The sequence below is a fragment of the Crocodylus porosus genome, unplaced genomic scaffold, assembly GCF_001723895.1.
Source record: "Crocodylus porosus isolate Cpor-Errol unplaced genomic scaffold, CroPor_comp1, whole genome shotgun sequence".
NCBI lineage: Eukaryota > Metazoa > Chordata > Crocodylia > Crocodylidae > Crocodylus > Crocodylus porosus.
The window spans coordinates 109,042,721-109,064,620 of NW_017728906.1; the positions used below are offsets into that span (position 1 = coordinate 109,042,721).

The window sequence follows — 21,900 nt, forward strand, 5'->3', positions numbered from 1 at the left end:
ACTAGAACAAGCTTTTTAAAAAAGCAAGTAAAAATGATGCCAAATCAAAATGGCTGCTTGTAGTGTTGCTCTGCCCAAATGTAATTGGCTGCCCAAGGCACAAAGCAAGGGAAAATCAGGTCATAACGTGCTTGCCACTGGGTGCATCTACACGTTCATTAATGCATCTTTGCTACTGGGGTGTTGATCTAAGGACATAGGCAGACAAAGTTCTTTGGGTAAATCCAATCTCTTTTATTAGATCAACTCAAATAGTTGCAAAATTCTTCTTTGCAAGCTTTTGGATACAAATACCCTTCATCAGGCTGAGGAAGCGTCTGCAGATGGTCTGTGCTCTTCCTGGATGGAGTAGTAAAGCAGCCAGAGGCCAGTATGTATGCAAGAAAGCCAGTCAGCTAAAATGTAAATTGAGGTAGTCAGTAGGTGAGAAACAGCTGGGGGGTGGGCAGGGAAAGGGGAATGAATGTAGCTGTAGTCAATGCATGAGAGATGGGGAGGGAATGAGAACAGCTGGTAAAAAGTGGAGGGTTTACTTGGGGAGCCAGATGTTAAACAGGTTATAAGTGTCGTAAATCCAGTGTCTAGACAAAAATCATGGACTAAATATCCAGTAAATTGATGAAGTGACGTTTTTGCTATGATGTAATGAAGTGCAATAGAACAGTCCACCGTGTGTCCTGTAAACACACCCAGTGTTTTGGGCTTATGCATTGTTTTTTAGTCTAGGATCTCAAAGTATGTTGTGGGCAGTTAATCCTTCCAGCATCTCCATGAGGGATTATTTTCTGTATCTGACTACTTGTGAAACTCAGGTACTGAGAAATGTGATTTGTCCAAGATGCCACAAATAACTTTCATGTCAGTTTCTGGAAAAAGTTGAGGTCAGACTTCAAGTTCAGAGAAAGAACTGTTCTCTTCCGTACCTGAATTACTGTTGTCTGATCTTACTTACTACAAGTCTGTCTCACTTTCCTACACTTAATTCAGCAGGTGCAGCTACTTTAGAATCTGTCTAGGCCAATTTAGTGATAGAAATTGTGCTTCTTATGAAATTTGATCAAAAATATTGTAATCAGTAATTAAGGATCAGATTCTGCCTCTCTTTGCAATGTAGTATCATGCAAGTTCATACATAGTCCTTATTATGCTAATAAGCCTATAAATTGAAGTATATGAAATTTGAAATAAGCATAACAGAACCATAGCAAAAGCATTTTATTTATTTGATTTTTACATGAGCATCCACACAAAAATGAGTACCTTCCCCTTACCCTAGACATGACTTGATGATTCCTAAATCTTTAACTACCAAATAACCCCCTCCTGTAACCTCCATCTTTCAACTATCAATCACTGTTCACACTGGTGAATGATAACCCAGCAGCAAAAAACATATATGAAAACTTCAGTAATTCTACTGAAATATTCCCATTACCTCACAGCCAGAAAAAAAAACTAATGACTGATAAACAGGGATTAAGGTGAAACACTACTATATAATAATTAGTTCTGTATATATGTGATGTTTTATATTAATACCTGTATATAAGTGGTGTTTCATTTTAATCACAGAAAAATGTGGATTTGGGGTTACTTTTCTTAAGCCAAAAATTGGGGATTTTTTTAATCAGAGAAAAATAGAATTCCTGCTCATAAACTAAAGCTGATCTGGACCAAAGCGAGGGAAACAAGGCTCAAGCTGAGGAGTACTTGCTTGGGGACACCGGCTAACTGTTTCCATGGCTAGGGACAGACATTACACACATACTGGTTTAAGTAATCTGAAACTAGTTTAAACCTGTAACAGAACAGATGTTCAGTGCACATAAACCAGTTTGAAAATGCCTAAACCAGTCTGAGATAAACCTGGTTGAATGTTGTATCAGAGTTAACTGATTTGGCTAAACCGGTTTATGCTATATCTGTCCCAGACCCCTTGCTGAGTTTGAGATAAACCAGACTCCCCCAGCATCCTGGCATGCTCTTTGGGCTGGGCAGGGCTCTCTGCTCCACAGCAGAGCTGGCCCCTCCACTCTGCTCCCTGGCTGCAGCTCTGGCAGAGACATGCAGGCTGCCCCCACCCCCCTCCACACACTCCCTGCTGAGCAGGAATTCCCCTCTTCCCTCTGTCTTGCTGAGAGGTATGTGTGTATTAGCTAGCAGACCACATGCTGGCTACAGTCCATGCTGTGACAAAGGCAGAATCAGCAGGTAGCTGGTATTGTCCCTCTGTTGTTTTCTTAATGAGGTGATGAACACTGAGTTATGGGTGATAAACACTGTTACCAATTCCCTGCTGGGATAATCAGAGCATCCTGCCCCCCTCGCCTTCAGCTCAGCTCTGTGGAAGGGAAAGGAGGGCTGCTCTAGTACCACCTGGAGTCTAGTCTGAGCCACTGCAGGCATGTGCCTGCATTTCTGGAATGAAAAAGGAATGTTTATCCATCTCCAAATCTCTTCAAACTTTGCAGGTTAGACTGACTGGCAAATATTGTCTGTCCCTAGCTCATTTGTTTATATCAACAGGGCTTCACCAATAACTGATGAATACAATTACATCAATAGTATGGTATTCAAGGAAAGGTGGTCTTTTCAGATGAGTACATCTCAGGCATACTTGTAAGCCAAAACCACTACCATAAGCTCTACCCACTACTTCATCAATCAGAGCAACTGACAGGGGGTCCCCCACATTAATAAACAAAGAATAATGGACCCTCTGAAAATAACTTAAAATATTGCCTTATCTGTAGTATTGCCTTGGTTTTTTCCTTTGTGATTGTTTAAAAAGTTACACATTTTTCTATTCCATTGACCTTGTCTTCCATTTTGTACTATAGTCAGGGGCTTTTTCCTCAAGATTGGAGGAGAATGTGTACTTAAAATTGTATATGTTAAATACAAACATTGCTTTTCAAGTTAGTCATGCACATGTTCTCCCCTCCTCTGCTGATATTCTGCTAATTTGCCCAGTTAAAATTTATAAAAGAAAAATGGAGTAGGCTTTTCCCCTCCCGTTGGAGGAGATACTTTGCTTCCAGTTACTGTTGGCTGGTTGGTTTTCTGCATTTTTCAAAGTTCTGTGCCTCATTAGCAAAATCTGAATTTAATAATAGTAAAAAGCAGTTTTACATAGGTATAGCATTACACAAAGTCAAAATATGCTACCTCTCCAGGCTTCAGTTGTTCTCAGGCACACTTGACTCTCTGAACCAGTTAGTCTATAAGGTGCTACCCTGCCCTACCTTCTGCTTAACTTCAAACTAACGTGGCTAAACACCTCCCTGCATAATTTAAATACTTATAAAGTACAAATGCAATTTACATTACAATATTTTATTAATATAATATAATATGAAACAATATTAAAATTATAGTTAAAAATAGCATTAGGAGTAGTAAACCAGGGACCTTTCTTTTCTCTGTCGCATTCCACATGAAGGATGCATATTTAGAGAATGCGCTTTTTCTTTAATTTCACAAGGGATGTTTACATGCTGCAATACTATACTTAGTGAAAAAACCCACATCGTGTTCAAGATGCCTAATATGGAATGCAAAATTATATGATATTTTAATGATTATGTAGGTAGTGCGTATAATAGTTACCTTTGAATCCTAAAGAAAGCTGTTCTTAACTATGACTTGCTCTCTGTGTTCATATGTAATATAAATAATATATAAATAAAATATTTGAAAGATTGCAAAGACAATTACATGTGCAATTTATCCTTAAATAGGATAGTGCTAAGTATACTGAGATGTCTCCATATGTGCCCTTAAATGGCATAGGTGGCATTCTTTGAATATTTAGTATATATTAAGACCCATTTGTATATTATATAATATCAACATTTTTCCATTTACACTTTGTAGCCACTCTTGGGCATATGTATGCATTTGATGTATCCTCATGTGGGAAGGGTGTATAACAATCTTGGGTTTAAAAAAAATATCCACATACATTTTTCCAAGCCCCCCAATCATTCTTATTGCCTGTTCCTGTGCCTCTTCTGTTTCAGCCATATCAATGCTGATTTTAGTGTATGTTTCTGTATTTTAAGTAAGAAACTATATAGCCTTGTTGTGGATTTAAAGTAAAAAGAAAAAAAATAAGTTTTATGTAAAGGCCATTATTTAAAAAATACCTAGTCTGGTTCTGTAGAAATGCTTCATCTCAAGAAAATGTTTCTGATTGTTTTTCCTGGTGCTGGCCATACCAAGGGCTTATTGTATAAAAAAAATATTTTCTGCATGGTTTTGTCTCATTCCTTATGTATCTGAACATATGGGCCAGGTACAGACATTACATATAAACCAGTATTAGTGATCAGAAATCAATCTAAACCTGTAATACAACAGAAGTTAACCAAACTTAGACTGGTTTAAAAATGGCAGAACCCAGTCCAGGATAGACCTAGATGGAAGTAGCATCAGACTTAAGCAGTTTAGTTTAGAATGGTCTATTGAACTTCTGTACTAGATCCCCTCCCAACTCAAATTACAGTCTACTAGCATGTGAGGCATTTGCGGCCCACCACTAGCCTCCCACTCTTAGGGAGGTGCCATTGCAGCCCACCCTTGGCTGCTCTGTCCCCAAGCTCTCTCAGAGCCAAGTCAGCACAGTGGCTGAAGCTGATGGGGGAGTGGTAAGGGTGCTCCTCTGTGCCCTGCAGCCTAGTCAAGCTTCTTGGCTCTGTGCCCACTCACAGGGCATGTAGGTCCCTGGGTGGATGTGCAGGAACCCACTCTGGCCTCCCCCCATGCACCCATGATCAGGCACAGTGCCAGGGAGCAGACTGGCTGCAGATGCCTAAGGCTGTTGATGATGGGCAGAGATCCTGGTTTTCTCTGATTAAAAAAAAATCCCCAATTTTCGGGTTAAAAAAGTGACCCAAAATTCACATTTTTCCATGATCAGAATGAAATACCACTATACATATATCTATGTATTAGTGGTGTTTCATTTTGATCCCGGAAAAATGTGGGTTTGGGGTTACTTTTTGTAACCTGAAAATTGGGGATTTTTTTTAATCAGAGAAAACCAGGATCCCTGCTAATGGGGGAAGGGTGCTTTTCTGTGCCCCACAGCCTAGTTGGGCTCTCTGGTGCTGCGCCCACTCATGGGTGCATGGGGAGGCCCTGGATCAGTATGCAGGAGCCTACTCAGAGCCTCCCCATGCACCCATGAGCAGGTGCAGTGCCAGGTAGCAAACTTGGCTGCAGGGTATGGGAGCCCAGTTGCCTCCATAGCTTGCCTGCAGTTGACAGATGCCAGTAGTGGGAGAAGGTATGCTTGGCCCTGCCCAGCAGCCAATCAGGGGTGGCCCTGTAACTGGGCTGCACTTGGCTATACTCAGCAGGGGGACCTCCCAACCTGCTGGCCTCAGCCAGTGCATGTAGCCTGTGTTGCCCTCTTCACTGAAGGCCAAGCATCCATTCTATTTGGTAGCAATCTAACCTAGAGTGATTAGAGTAAAACACGTAAGTTAGATCACTTCCACCTCAGGCTTTTTGAATGTCTGTGCCTAGCCTTGGTTTGACCGGGACTGCTCTGCACTTAAAACAGTGTTCAGATTTCCCACTATGATGCCTGTGTTTCTTTCCTAAGTCTGTTAATTGCTGTTAACTGCTGTTAATTTAGAATCCCATAAAGTGTATGATTAATTAAAATAATGCATGTTGTCACATTTGTTAGTTTTGGCTTTCATTTACCATTGTATTGCTCATTTATTTTAGCTTGGGTAGGTTTATCTGAAGTCTTCCTTGGTCTAAACTTAAATACTTTTCCGTCATCTGTAGGTTTTGCCACCTTGCTATTTGATGCCTTTTCCTGAAGATTAATACTTATGGTCCTAGTATTTGTGGCTCCCAGCTGTTAGACTTTTGCCAGTGTGAAAATTGTCCATTTAAGTTTTCTGTCTTAGTTTCTTATTCATTTAGATTTTTTTTCTTTTGTACCATAGCTATTTTTGTTACTTCAGTTGCCTTTTCAAAGTCCAAAAACATTATTAAATTGTTCTTTTCTTGTTGGCTGTCCCATTCACTTATTCTGGTAAACTTGTGAGGTATAATTTTCTTTCACAAAATTGAATTGTGAGTAAATGTTATCTTATCAGGTTCTACCACATATTTAATATTTCTGTTATAATTTTAACCAAATTGCAGGTAACGGATTGAGATTTATTGATCTGTAAATTTCCCAAATCACCTCGTACACCTTTTTATTTAAATATAGGTACAGTTTTTTATATACTTTGATATTCTCCAGTTCTTCAACAGACTGACTGATTTAAACGCGAGAATGAACATCTTTCCCAACAGCTCAGTCACTTTATTATTGCATTTTTTAGAACTCATGAGCCTGTATCATCTAGTCCTAGTGATTTACAATATTATCTAGTGAAGACTAATGAAAGAGATAATTTACTTTTTCAGCAATGTCTTTTTTTAATTGCACTTCTACCCTGAAGCCCAAAAGGCCCAGCTGTTCTGTTGCAGCTTCCCTGTTCCTAATGTACTTAAACCAAGCAACAAGGGTTTTTTTTAAATACCTTCAGTATTGACTCTTTGGTTCACTTTCAGTATGCCATCCTAATTTTCTTATTACAAAATTAATGCCACAGTTTGTTAGCCACTTAATTTGCTTCATTAATGAATTACCATATTCTGAAGAATTTCTGATTGCATTCATATAACCAATAATGTGACTGTAGGACCCTAGAAAATAGTACAAATAGTCTAGAAAAGAAAATATACTACCACCCCAATAAAGGGCCTTCAGGTATTCAATTTTCTGTCCTTTTTTAACAATAAATCAGAGTATATATTTAAAAAAATCCATTCACCATTCTTTGTATTGTAATATTTAGGGTAATGTATGTTTCAGAATTTCATGTGTTCATAGATTTGTTTCTGCTGATTAACAGGTTTTGGATGCAGGAAGACTGAAAGAATACGATGAGCCATACATTCTGCTACAAGAGAGAGAGAGCCTGTTTTACAAGATGGTGCAACAAGTGGGCAAGGCAGAAGCTGCTGCTCTGTTTGAAACAGCAGAACGGGTAATTTGAAGATGTGCTAATTAAGTTTAAATTTATCTCTACAGGTTATTTTTCACAAGTTAGCATAGTCAGCGTTGGAGCCAGCCCAATACACTCTGCTTTAGTTAAAGATCCGTCAGCTTTTCACTTCTAAATCCTTATGTTCAGTGTTTTATTACTTGGGATTTAAAATAATATATATCTAGAGTTTTAAATGATAAATATCTTGAGCTGCCAGATTAGTCTGCATGGTGTGCACTTACACGTATGTATAAATCAGCTGGCATACATTGGTCTTTGTTCATCATCTATGACTTTGCAAACTTAAATTCTTTTAATTTTTTTTTTTTAAGTCAAGCACTAAGAAGTTAGTTATCCAAACTAAGGATGCATATACAACCTTAAATCTAAGACCCTGTGTGCACTAAGACATTATGGAACAGTCTTTAATTATGTATTTCATGTTTGCCTGTCCAAAAGGTCCCATGCTCCATTTTGTGCACAGCTTGGGTGGTGCTCAGTTAAGGACCAGTGTTCATGTTTTGTTAGCCCCTTATTGTTCTATGCATGTCTCCTTATATGTTCTGCTCCCTTCGGACCTTCTCTGAATGAAGAATTATCAATTTCCTTAATTCTCTTGAACTCCTTGCTATAGAAACTTGGTGTTTAACCAACACAGACTAATTTATTTTCGCAAGACAGAGGTGGGGTCAGAGAAGTGTGAAGATGAGACAGAGATACAAAACGTTCAGTAAGTTGAGAGCCCTGATTTAATTAGCCTGTGGCCTATTTTTTCAGAGAATTTAGCACCTTTTAGATACCAGAGCACAGTTTCATTATCTCTAGTGGTTTTTCAAAGTGCTCAGAGTTTCTGCTAATATGATGTGAGATCTCAAGTTGGGAACTCAGTGGGTGTGTTTACACATGACACTACATTGCTGTAGTGATGCGCTATGGCAACGTAGCATCTGATGCCTACATGTGGCCAGCAGTTACTTTGCTGTAGTGGCAGGCTCTCCCATTATAACATGCCACTATGGTGAAGTAGCTGCTAAAAATAACTGTGCACCACTTGTATGGTGCAATATGAACAGTTACTGTGCTGTGCTTTTGGAAGTTCTAAAGCATGGGACAGTAGCAACATTGCCATAGGGCAATGTCTGAACATGCCTAGTGACTACTGTTTCTCCCAGCATAACATCTGTGGGGCAGTAGGACGAAAAAATACAAGGAATTCTACAAGGCAGCATTCCGCATGTTGAACCATGAGACCTTCCTGTTTCTTCATGGAGCTCCCTTGCATTATTCACTTGTAATGCTCCCAATTATCCAAGGGTGGGTTTTTCTTGAGTCCCCACCAAGATAGGCCTCCCCTCAACTCTCCTGTCATGACTTTGACAATACACAATTTGATAGGAGGGGTTCAATGTTGTTCAACACAGGGGTCCCACTTGGGGTTACTCACAGATCTGAGAGCTTCTGATGAAGGGACTCCACCTCCCCTACACCCCCAGCCACAAGCTAGCTATTGGTGTTGAGACAATGGACTGATGCGGGACCTTGGCATGATCTGGGTTTTGACCTAAGGGGAAATTCTGAAGGCATTTCCTAGTCTTGTCTGGATTACTCTGTTGCTCCCTTGCTGACAAGAGGTTGATCTTGAGCTTAAGGCCAGATCTTAGAACTCCACCGGTCCTAGGTGGCCTTCTCTCAAAAAAAAAAGAAAAGAAAAAAGCCAAAAAAAAGAAAGGAATGAAGAGGAACCTAATTCCTATGATGGTTGCCTACAATGGTCTTAGCCTGCCGGCAACACACCCAGCTCGCTTAAGCTGCTAGGTTTTGTTTAGTAAATGAGGCTTCACTCCCTAGCCTTGGGAGCATGGAGCCTATACTGTTCAGTATACATTGAGCCCCAGGGCTCCAACATTTCTCTGCCTCGGTGTCCTGTGCCTGCCTCTGCCTTAACTGGCACAGGGGCAGGCTCTGCACTCACCTCTCTGGCACTCCGGGTGTCTTTTCAATCTCCTGCGGCAGCACTGGGGGCTGACATCATCACCCCAGTGCCACCCAGCTTGTTAACAGCTGCCTCGCCATTTCCTGCTCCCAGGGTCAGTTTTGTGTTTTACTGGGGGCTTGTTCAGCCCCTGTGAGATTCTGGGTCTTGCTTGTGGGGTCTTTCAGACCCCTTTCGTTACATCACTATAAATTTTCTAACTTATGCAGCAAAAGATAAAGGGATCCTTTAGACCAGAGGTCAGCGCCCTATAACAGCAGACCAGATTAACAAAACTTGGTTCTAAGGTGGGCTGGATTATAGCTCCCAGGGTGCAGTGCTTTGGTGGGGTGTAGTTCCCCATCCAATGGGAAGTGAGGGAAGCAAGACTGTGCAAATGTCACCAGTAATTCCATTTGTCTTGGAAATGTTGGGCAGGGTAGGGGAGCTGTAAGAGCTCTGATGGGTCAGCAGGGTCTGAGCAGCTCTGACTCACCCGATCTAAAACTGTGAGGACACTCCTGGCCATTCACACCACTGGGCCTGGTTTGGAGCCACAGGTGAGAGTGGCTAAGGGGAGGCTATGGGGGCTCCATGCATGGTAGCAAGACCAAGGTGACACCTGGGGGCCCAGGATTTTTTGGCATGCCTGAAGTGATGCAAAAAATTTCTTTGCAGACTGGATGAATCCTGCGGGGTGTAGGTTACTGATACCTACTCTGTACAGCAGCCTCTTCTACTATACAGTTCTGGTTCATTCCCTCATCATTGGCTCTCTCATGTATTGAATGATTACCAAGGATCCTGGTTTTCTGTGATTTAAAACCCACCCCCAATTTTCATATTAAAAAAGTAACCCAAAATCCACATTTTTCCATGATTAAAATGAAACACCACTAATATATATAAATAATATTAAGGCTGTTCAAAGCTTTCAGTGGCTGAATCTCCAAATCCAAATTGAATCAGGACCATCCAAATCAATTCAGGGAGATTCAGAAAGATCCAGAGATTCGGACATAGGCATAGACACAGCTTTAAGTGCTTTTTCTACATACTTCAAAGTAACTGGCAGTTCGTGAATGCTGCAGTGCTGGGGCACATGGAGCATCCCACAGAAGTGCAGGAGAGGTGGGTCCCCAGCACACTCGGCAACAGACCTGGAAACACTTTCAGATCTGCCAGGGAGCACACTGCCCCCCCTCCGCGCTCCCCTGGCTTGGTGACTGGTGCCTCCTGGGTTGGGGGGGGCACTTGGGGTCTCCCTGTAGCTGATTGCCAAGCCAGCAAGGTGTGTGGGGGGCCCCCCACCATGCTCCCCAGCAGACCCCCACACTCCTGTGGGATGCTCCATCTGCACCAGCATCGCAGCAATAACAAGCCATGCCTGCTACCTCAAGGTATGTAGAAAAAAGTTCTTAAGCTGTATCTATAGCTGAATCACTGATTCTACAAAGCAGCATTGAATCATCAGATTTGGATTCGGCTGAATCGAATCAGGGACAGTGATCTGAATCAACTAATCGAATTGCTATCCCTGATTTTGGACCTGAATCCGAATCAAATAGGGCCCAACAAAGTTGGCATCATGCACCACCTTCACCAGATTGGCCCCTTTGTGGGGTGACCCTGAACCCACAGGTGAGCTTGCCCTGTCCAATGAGCCCTCTCTGCACCATGAAGTTCATGGCCACCATGATCTCCCTTGCTGTGTGGGACTCATCCATCACCTCTGCTTGAAGGAGAGTCCACCTATGGCCTGACTGGAGGGAGAGAGAGGCATGATTTCCACCCTGGCCGCTCCAGATGTCCGAAGTGAAGTGGAAAGCTACCTGCAGCCCTGTCTTGTGTTGCTCCTCCCTCAGGTATTCCCTGCATGCCTCATACAGAGAGTGCACCACCATCCTGCTAAAGGTGGTACGTGCAGGCAGTTGGTTGGATGGAGCCTTGAGTGCCATGAGCCACCTGAATCCTGGACGCTCAACAAAGGAGAAGGGCTGGCCATACAGAACAAGCATCTCTCCAGTGCTCTGGGTGACTTTGCTTGCCTTGAGAATGTGCACCTCCACTTCGTCTCTGCCTTTTCCCCACTGGTTTCTTGGGGACAGGGGCTTTGGAGCAAGAGGGGGACTTCTGTTTGGGCACACCCCCACCAGTACCAGGCCGAGGAGGAAGAAGGGCAAAGGGGTGGTGCCTCCAGAAATGCAGCAGCATTGCCATGATGGTGAAGTGTTTCACCTCCTCACCCCGGCTGATCCACTTTTGGCAGTGTTGGCAGGTAGCATACGTGGGATCATCTGCCACCTCACAATGATCCCACACTACACTACCCACCTGCTTCTCGGTTGAGAGTAGGGATCCTGCCTGATCCCTCTCCTCCCCTGGAAGAGGAGCTGAGCCACCTGCCCCCACAACCTCCTTTGAAGTGCCTTCTAGAGAAGGAGACCTACCTCTAGGGGAACTCTGAGAGGTGTGGAGCACAAATGCAGATTTCCCCTCCTTCCCCAGAATTTCCTTTGCTATGGCCCTGAGCTCCTCTGCTTGCAGATCCAGCTCTTTCTCTGGCACTGGAAGGCTCGTGCTGAGAACTGAAATTGGGGTAGAGACTGTCATGCTGGTGCTGGTGGTTATTACTGGTGTTAGTGGACACTGCTCCCACCTCCTTGCTCCCACTAGCAGCAGAAAACTCATTGCTACTAGGAAAGAGGGTGTGTCTTTGTTTGGGGGGGTTTGGGATTGCAGCTGTCCTTCTGTTCCCTCTCCCTTCCCTGCCAGAAGACCTGGCACCTGCCTTTCCAGCACACTTCATGTTTGGTGTGCTGCAACGTGTGTGTGTGTTGTGCTTTCCTGCACAGTGATGACACACTGTCAGGGAAAACACAGATTTCTTTTTGTGTGTGGGGGAAAAAAAGACAGATTAAGAAGAACAAATAAGAGGATTTTGGGGGAAGAATAAGTTGAAAGGGATAACAATAGGGATGGCATGCAGGGGTAAGTAGGAAAGGATTGGATACAACTTCTAGCAAGAGACTAGCTAGTGCTACCAAGCCAGAACCTTTCAGATGCTGCTGCTGCTGCTGCTGCTGCTGCTCGCAAAAGGCACAGAACAGATCATTTCACACACAGCCTTATATCTTGTTTCTATGTTCCTCCCCCAGAGGACTGACTGGAAGGGAACTCAGGGAAAGATCACAGTCGCTGGCCAGCTACAGATGTCAATATCAGAGCAGTCTTTCCCACCCCCTCCCTCTTCTTAGTTTCTGTTTCCTGCAAGCCTGCTTTCTGAATCTTCGAATCTTTTCTGGATCAATTTGGATGCTTCTGATTTGATTCAGACCTTTTAATAAGTCTTTTGATTCTATTCGGATTTGGAGGTTCAGCTGCTGAATCGGGCCAAATCTCCTCCGAATCAAATTGGCTACTGAAGCTTTGCACAGCCCAAATATATGTATAGATCTACATTTTTCCATGATTTAAATTAAATACCACTAATATATAGATATGTATATAGATCCACATTTTCCTTTATTAACATGAAACACCACTAATATAAAAATATATATAGTGGTGTTTCATGTTGATCATGGAAAAATGTGAATTTTGGGTTCCTTTAAACTGGGGATTTTTTTTATCAGAAAACCAGGATCCATGATGATCAGAGGGTCCTGAGTGTTGGGAGAAGTTATATGAATTTGTTAGTAAAAAGAGTGTATTGTGATTTATAGGCACATCTCCTTCCCTCCTGCCTGGCTTCATGAAACAAGGTTGGTGGGCATGTATTACAATTCAGTTCACTGTCCTTATGGAGAAAACTGGCTAGCAGTAGGTGGGCAGCAGGGCAGAGGACCAGAAACGAAAAGGGCAGAAGCCTGGCTGCTACAAAATGGTGAATTCCATGGCTAAAATGGGCAAGTCTCTGGTACCTTTGAAAAACGTGAAATTCTGCAGGTATGGCATCATGAACTTCACAGGCTCCTGGGTTTGATGAATGGAGCATATCATGCTTTTCAAGGCTGTTTTTTCATGTCTATGTAGATACAGGAAGAGACTACTACATCATACTTTTTGGATGTTCTTTACAGAAATGAAGACTATTCTTTCTTCTTTTTGTTAAATAAACGGAAAGATTCTGACAATTGTGCATATGGGAATTTTTTTGTGGCAAATTCCAGAGCTGTAGAGTGTATAGGTCCTTATTCAAAATTATGCATGCTAGCGAACAAGTTTATCAAATGTTGAAAGCAAAGTAGATCTTACAGTGCAATTCATGTGTAGCACTAATTGTAGAAATCTGGAACTGGCTTTTTGTTGTCTTACAACCAGAACATGCTCCTGTTCCTGCTGTTTTGCCCAGGATGTTGCATTGAAACTCCTAGTGTATTATTAGAGAGAGGGATTAGTCATGTGAAAGGTAGGTTTATAGAAAAGTAAGTTTAATTTAACATGATTATCTCTGGAGCTTACATAAATTATGTTAAAATAAACCTATTTATATGTAGAGAACAGCACTTATCTACAAAAATAAGAACCACATTGAGTAAAATATAGAATCAGTCTTGCAGGACCTGGAAGAGTTAAAGCTCCTGAGATATCTGCAGAGAGTTAAACTTTGTAGTGCAACCTCTCTTTTTTCCAGTTAGAAAACTGCATGTGTGGATAGCTCTATATATAACATGCCTGGATGGCTAATATTGCTTGCTGCATAGTCATTTTCTACTCCTTGTTGTTTGATTGTGTACAGGAAGCAGAGAGGTCTCTGAATCAGTCTCTTAAGATATTTACAGCATTAGAAAGTTTTCTAACTCCTGAGCTAGAGGGCAGGTACACGCTTAATCATATTTAAAGTATGTAGAGCCATGGGGCTTACCTCTCCCCAGCCCAGAAAATGGGAGAACAGAGAATCTCTTATTTAGCAGCTAATCAGAATTGTGGTTAATATAGCCTTCTCATTAAAGGGGTAGGAAACATTACTCAAGAATTTGCTGATTAGTGTTTTCTGTGCTTCATGTATATTACAGAAATTGTTTAGTCACAAGTGCTCATCTTAATGACTCCTCTACAGTTATATGTTTGTTACAGTATATTATGGGTGGTTTTCCACATTCCTGCTTTAATTTCTAATACGAAATTTAAAAAACTGCAACTTAATAAATGGCAATAATCAGACTGTCAAATATGAGCGCATTTTCAAAAGCCATACCAGTATGTTCACTAACCAGAGTGGTTCAGAATGCAACCAGGCTTGCCAACAACATCCTTTTCTAAGTTGTGCATCAAGGTTGCCTAAATTGAGCATGCAGAAAATAATTCAACATACAGAGAATAATTATCTATATAAGTTGAGACTTAAAGTAAATTCTATAAAGCAGTGTGGTTGTTGCAATTCTAACTTAAACAAAGAGCAGGTAAATCTTTATAACCAGAACCAGTATTATCTCAGGTGACTTGGAAATGTGTGCCCTAAATGCTGGGTGCCTAACTTGAAACATAAAACAAAGGGGCCTGATTTTTAGAAAATGACACTTTACAGATGTTCCATAGTAAGAATCCAAGGATTCAGAAATTTGTGTTCTCTAGATACTTTTACAAATCTTGTCCTGGGCTTCTAAATTCCTTCAACTCTGCAGACTCTTACAACCATTTTAGTCATTCAGTATCCCTCGTACAGCATGGAATGCAACTACTTATTCTCTGGATTATGGTCTACACCTAAGAGGTCTACTCAGATGAGTCTGTTTATGGCTGACAAGCCCAATTCAAGGGTGACACTGCTTGTAACAAGTTTCATAGATCTCTGTGTTGTCTGAGTTAGAGTCCAGATTGGAGTACAGTATAATGCAGCTCTAAATGTACCCTGCTAAGCACATGCTGAGTAGCTTATGAGTCTGAAAGCTATATAGTAATAATCAATGCTGACAAACTTCTCTGCGTGGCTGAGCTCCATGTAAAGATTTGGTCACTGTTCATTTTTACAAGAAGCTATTAAAAAAAAAATTCTAAGAAAGTGAGAAAGAATCATTAGTGTATTCAGTTGTCTGGATAAGTAAATTCACCATTTGGATCTTTCTTCTGCCTCTACTGAATGACCCTTGCTGTTTTAATGGCTTTTGGAGACATGGGAGAAAAGTTGGGGGTGAGGGAAGGGGAATGGTTGGTTTTTCCAATGAGAGAGAGATAATTTTTAAAATATCAATTATCAATCAATTGTTGCACATGGATAGCATTTACCCTTTTGAAGTTGTTATGAAGTTACAGCTCTTTTGCTAGGGGAAGAATCATATTATAGGACTAGTCTTCTATGAAGTGCCATGTATCATTCCTTCTCAAATTGTGGGAATTCAGTATTTTGCAGAATCAGGTCCATTGAAAAGAGTCCTATATATTTGCATTGAGATGGTTGAAAAGTTTGTGCTGTTTCATTATATCTGTGGTACTATGGTATGATTTTCTATTAACTTTCTTAAAGAAAATTCACTTTTAAAAGCTTCAGTTAAAGTATGTTAAAGTTGTGTCTTAAACTAGTAAAAGGATGGAAATATACAGTGAAGATTGGAGTCTTAGTAATGTTATATGCAGCCAGGCACCAAATTAACTTTCCTCTGTTGCTCCCTGTCGTTGCTGGTTACTGGAGAATGCTTTGCAACAGGACTTCGAGTCCTGTTCTTGATTCAAATCATAACCTTAATATTCTCTGAAAATTGTGGAACTACATAGACACTATGTCAACGTGTATGCACAAAGGAAGACTGTGATACTTATAGGAGTTCTTATATAATATAACCATTTCTTTTTTGTACTGCATGTCTTATACATTTATTCATGTATGAAAAGAACATTATTATCAAACAAACCTAACTTTGTTGACAGTGCCCCCAAATATAAATTGGAGAAATGTTTCATAAGCCGTATTCAGAACAGTGTGAGTATAAGCCGTAAGTCATGACATATGTCAGCCTTGGAAAGATAGTGTATTTTCTGTTTTTAAAGACTCAAACAAAACTTTTCACATTCTTCTTTTAAAAAATTACATTTGAAGTCCTTTTTCACCCAAACACATTTTTAGATAAGAGCACACAAGTCTTGACATTATTTCATTTTGTTATGCGCATCTGTCAAGGAACAGAGATATGATACAGCTACTAAAAACTGATGATTGTGGAACACTGAAACTTGACAGCATTTCATTTCCTTTATGTTCTGATTATACATTTATCAGGAAACCTGTATCTCTTCTAGTTCAGCTAGAAATTGGTAGAATTCAAGAACTCAAAGGCTTGGCAAAGAACTGTCCTATTATTTGGTATCATCTTACATTTTAGAGAAGTTGCTTGGTTGAGTCATTGTTAAAGCTTTTGCTTCTCCTTTCATTATTGTGGTGCACTATCCAGAGATCACATTTCTATAGGCCCTATAACTGCTCTGTAGTACAAATTAAACGCTGGGATATTTCATACATATACCGCGAACTTTCAATGGTTGTCAATCATAGTTTGTAAAATATAGGGATTACAACCTGATATTAACATCCAAATCCATTGTGTTCATTTTATGTGTGAAAATGAGAAACCCTTGTGCAGACGCAAGATTTCACAGCTTCTTTGTCACACTGTTTTTAATTTATCTTCATGTTTTGAGCCAGTAAAATGATTTTACTTATCAGTTTAATGTAAAGTGATAAAATATATCTATGGATCTGATTTATTGGAACTTGAGTGGATCTACAGGTCATGTGAGGATTCATTCACTCTTTGCTGCGGTGATTGTAAGACCAGGTAGTAATTTTACTAATTCCTCAATTAATAGAGTTATTTATTGAATTCTGCTAAACTAAAGTTCTTGTTCAGTTTCCTTAAGGAAATTAATTTCTATACTTACATTACATTAATCTCTGTAACTGTCTTTTGAAACTAAATGATGTGTAATAGTGAATTTAATTACTGACTCGTATATAATTTTGCATCCCTAGGTCTACTTCAGCAAGAATTACCCAGAAGTGATTCAAAATGGTCAAGTTGTTGCGGACTCTTCACCAGATTCCTCCTCAGGATTCATCATTTCTGAGACTGCACTGTGATCCCAATTAAACACCGTTATTTTCTATACATTTGCAATCCTGAAACTATGAATCTGAAACAAGTAAACCCTAGGTGACTGGTGCTTAAAGGAGGGTGGTTTCTTGCACTGGACATCTATACCATTTATTAGTGAGAAAATATATCATGTCCTGGTTATGTTAATTTCAGTGCAATAACTTTCTTTTTTTTATTATTTCTGTTTCTAAAGGAGTTACAGACACAGATCCTCTTTGAAAGCTAATCTAGAGACTTTTCTTATTAAAATAGGTGCAGGACACTTAACAAAACTAGGATGCTTTTTGGAGGTTTTTAAGAAACTAGAATTCCCTTATGTCTTTTGGAAACATGCAAAAACATTTTTGAGTTTGCATTAAAATGTTAACTTTCCTACAGCAATTTTGATAATCTATAACTCAGTTGTCTAAGGCAGCATTTTATATATACATATATATTCTTACTTCATATTTTTACACACCTTTGTGAATAGGCAAAAACAAGAACTGAAAAAGCCAAAAGTACATTTAATAGAGGAAATAAATATCCATGTATTGGCATGTTAAATTAATTTTTTAATTAAATGTAGCAATGTGCATTCATTGTCCAAAAATGAATGTAAAAATTGCCATTTTCTTTCCTAAGATCAAAATGCAAAAGAAGCTATGTTAACTTACTGAACTATAATGAAAATGTTCACATTTTGCATATTTGCACTACACAAATATTTAAATAATTAACTTGCATTCCACTTTATCCAGGTAATCAAGGAAAAAAGTATTAAAATAACTTGAAACATTTGAACTAGTAGTCATAAGCAAATATTTTGTAATAGAAAGTTATCTTCAGCACAGCACATTGAAATGTATACATTATTTGCATCTATTGTGCCTTAATATTTGTGCCTTCAAGCCAAAACTCTAACTGCAGTTAATGCAGCAAATTGATTCAATATACTTTTTAATGTTTAAAATGAGTATATTTAATTATCTTGTATCAGGGATTATACCTATTTAATTGAAGCTCTTGAAATTGTCATTTCGGTGCACATGCATAGAAGGGTAAAAACAGCTAGAATTGTTGAATGGCCCCTGCTAACGTTTAAGAAGAATTTTATGAAAGAGAGATCTGTTATGCCCTGATTCAGCAAGTTACTTTAACTCATAGCACTATGTGCACAACTAATAAAAATAAGTAAGTGAATTATGTTCTTTGCATTTCAGAAAGATGCCTGCAATTTGATATTCAATGCAGTCTAAGCCTATTTGTCTTATAGTTAGAGTGCACCTATATACAAGCACAGAGGCTGCTCAAACGAGCTTTAGTTCAAGTACCCCCACTGCCATTTTAAAGTTTAGGGATGTTGATCTACAAGATGTGGTGGCACTTGAATTAGAGCAGCTCTTGGAGCGGTTCTAATTAAAGTGTTGGCTCCCCACCCCTAGAGCACTTATAAAAGTGCTGTTAAAGGGCATTTACTGCTATTAAAGTGTAGAGATGGAAAAACACAAATCACACTGAAAATATTGGTGGGAGAAAAGGTGTTGTTTTTTAAAATGCTGCAAAAAATTGATATTGCACTGTGTTGTACATGCTGTTTTCCTATGGGTCCCTTCGGCAAGCATCCCAAGGACACTGGCCTAAAGCAAAGCAATCCATTTCTGCTACATTTGGTTCCAATTTGTCCGTCCACCTAGTTCTGGTATTATGGTTCCTTGTAATGTTTTTTTAAGTTAGCCAGAAGTCCCAAAATGAATAAAAATAAGGCAAACACATGCCTATCTCGTTTCAAACCTTTCTACCAGGGATTATCTATTGAAAATACAAAACTACTCTCTGTAATAAATTCAAGGCAGACCCCACGCCACAGAAGCAAGGCTGATTTCAAAGAGCTTTGTCCCATAGACACCTAACAAAGTTTGTCCTATCCAACACTGGCAAAGTTAAGGGACAGAATCTTCATTCCTTTCCTGCAGTAGTTTTCTATATAACAGGGCTTGCTGCACTGCTGTAGGAAAAGGAGAGAAAAGAGCAAATAGTCAACAGGGTATACTCCTGTATACTACATACGTTTAAAGCAGAAAGTCACTCCTGGAGAACTGTGCTTTGTGACATGCAAAAGGTGCAGCACTCCCTCTGTAGGGTTTTCTGTGGCTTGGGACATTTGCCTAAACTAAAGCACTACAGTTCTGCTACTTTTGATTCCGATTTGTCCATCTGCCTAGTTGTGGTATTATGGTTTCTTGTAATGTTTCACAGTTAATAGCAAGTTCCAAAATGAAACTCCATCCTTTTAATGAATAGCACCTCATTCCATAGTAATTATCACTGAAGTCAGTGGGGCTACATTTTATATGATGCTAGTCCTAATATGAGGGTCTCATATTCTGGTCTGTAAGTTTGGCTGGAGTCTAGTCTTACCCAACCTTGTTCTGCAATCATGTAATTGTATCACAATCATGTAACTGCCATGTAGTTACTTCTGGACTTACAACATAGCAAGTTTTAAATGGCTGAGAGGTCACATCTGCACAGAAAACTTACTGCTCCAAGCAGCGGTGCATTCAAATATGAGCTGACTTCTGAACTGAGAAAGTGTAGCCCTGTTTCCACCATGCTGTGAGGAGGGTCATTAGCATAGCAGCATCATGCAGCCATGCTGTTTAGCTTTTCTTCAATGCCATGTGAATATAGCCACAATGCTGCTGGTTCAAGCAGCAGCCTATATGAAGCATGTTTGAAAGCTCTGCTGCTTGACATGGTAAGTTTGCTTTGCCTTGACAGTGCTCATGAGACAAAGGTGCAATTACACTGCTTCTGATTCAGGAAACAGCCCTTTCAGAGCAACACAGTGTGTTTTAAGGGTGCCACTGCCAGGTCTATTAAGCTGGCAGTCTAGACATGGCTGAAGAAAAGTGTTGTGCTTGCTCTGTGTTGTATGTTGTAGATTTTTGTAAATGAAATAAGCAAGTGCCGACTCTTTGGCCACAATTTGCATCACTTTCAAGGAGAATTATGTGTATGGATCAAGGATATAAGGTGGTGCTAGGTCACTTCAGCTAAAAATACATCTGTGGCAATAACACTTGAGTAGAACCAAAAGTTTTTGTCTTCCTCAGGCTTTCTGGGTTGAAAACTAGAGAAATCCTAATATATCAGGCAATGAACTAGCATAGTCTACTTAGCAGAATTAACTTGATATTGTAGTTTTTTGAATGTACACAGAATCTTAGGCATCTTTGAGAATGCTGATTTTTCTGCTTAACATGTTTTGACAGGACACGGCTGACTGTATATATGAAATCTCAATGTAACACAAACTGAAAAACAATGTAACCTGTAAAAAAGCACAATTGGTACTAGTACTTTCATAGTCTGGTAACCTCTTGCAATTTGTTACATCTATATTTCACTCTTTCTTTACAAAAAGATAAGCTACATTGTCGTAAGTTAGATTTCACCAAGAAATTGTTATTCAGTTTGTTCCTTAATGTCTGTTGCAGTTGTATTTAAATGATTATTGATAGTAACAGTGGTTGATCCATATATCTTCAGGCAAGCAAAATATTTGTTATTGCACTGCACTATTAACAGCGTAATTAAACCTGGTAGTTATTTAAGATGTAGGATGGACTTTGTCTTTCATTCAGTGAGCCTCTTGATTGCTTAATGTATGAAATCTCTCCCCAGGCCAGCCTTTTTCATTTCCTCTTCAGGTAGGATTCAAACACACCGTGGTATCCACATTTGAAAATGCATTTAATTTATTTGCAACAACAAAACTGCACAAAATTTACATGCCTAAACAGGGATTTCATGGGAATGAACTCAGTCATGTAAGTTAGTAAAGCCTTTAGCGTATTTCTTCAACAACAATTCCCTTAAAATTCACTAGAGTCTTCATTCGAATATATTACTGGAAGTAACTGGTCTTTTTTAAGAGAAGAGACATCAAAACAGACATCACAAGGTCAGATTTTTGTATTATATTATAATAATATGCTGAAAATCACCACTATATAACTCTTTTTTGTCATTGTTGAGTGTAAGAGACTGGGAAATGCCCCCATTTATGCTTTAAAAAATTGTACTTCAGATGAAATACCTGTGCATTTTTGTTATAACTTAGATCTTTGTGTAAAAGAGAGAAAAATTCTATACCAACACAGAGTCTTCTTTAAAACAGTGTTTTTCTCTGGCCCAGTAAGTCTATAAGCAAAGTTCTGTCAAATCCATTCCTTTTGAAGATACCAAGTCACTTTTCAGATGTAGGCTGACATACTGCCACTAACATTGTTCCCCATCCTTAGAAGAGACAGGTGCTTAATTTGGCCAAAATCAGTTATTCTGGTTATCTGAGTGATGTTGACTGATTCTAACAACTTTCCCAGTCTGTGCTTAAAATGGTAGTAATATTATGCTTGTGGGTAAACATAGGCTGGAAATAGAGGAGCCAAGTAAGGTACAAACCTTCCTGCCAATCTTGCTTTTCACATCACCCTCTCTCTCTCCCCAACAAGAACCTGATTTTGTGATGTCTGTTTTGATGTCTCTTCTCTTAAAAAAGACCAGTTACTTCCAGTAATAATGATGATGTGCTTCTGACATCATAGCAGAAGAATGGAGTTTTATGTACACTTTAGTATCTGTAATGTAACACTCTTTGACCATTCAAACTCTGTTTTCTGTGGTGAACATTTTTGTGTAATGATTTCCTTACGATGTTGTCATGGAAGGTTTTTTAGTTGGCTATTTACAATGAAGCTCTTACACAATAAAATATGATTATAAAATC

At 39.6% G+C, this 21,900-nt stretch overlaps 1 protein-coding gene across 4 annotated transcripts in view; it reads left to right on the forward strand.

Annotated features, from left to right (window-relative positions):
* ABCC4 (ATP binding cassette subfamily C member 4) overlaps positions 1–21,617 on the forward strand; it is a 251,125-nt gene extending 229,508 nt beyond the window's left edge. For 3 of the 4 annotated variants that reach the window (XM_019529749.1, XM_019529748.1, XM_019529751.1), the window contains 2 exons: positions 6,930–7,064; positions 17,003–21,617. In XM_019529749.1, the coding sequence (XP_019385294.1) occupies positions 6,930–7,064; positions 17,003–17,110 (243 nt within the window). In that variant the 3' untranslated portion in view covers positions 17,111–21,617. The remainder of the gene's footprint in view (positions 1–6,929; positions 7,065–17,002) is intronic. The other variant, XM_019529750.1, reaches the window with a different exon arrangement.
* Positions 21,618–21,900: the final 283 nt, after the last annotated feature.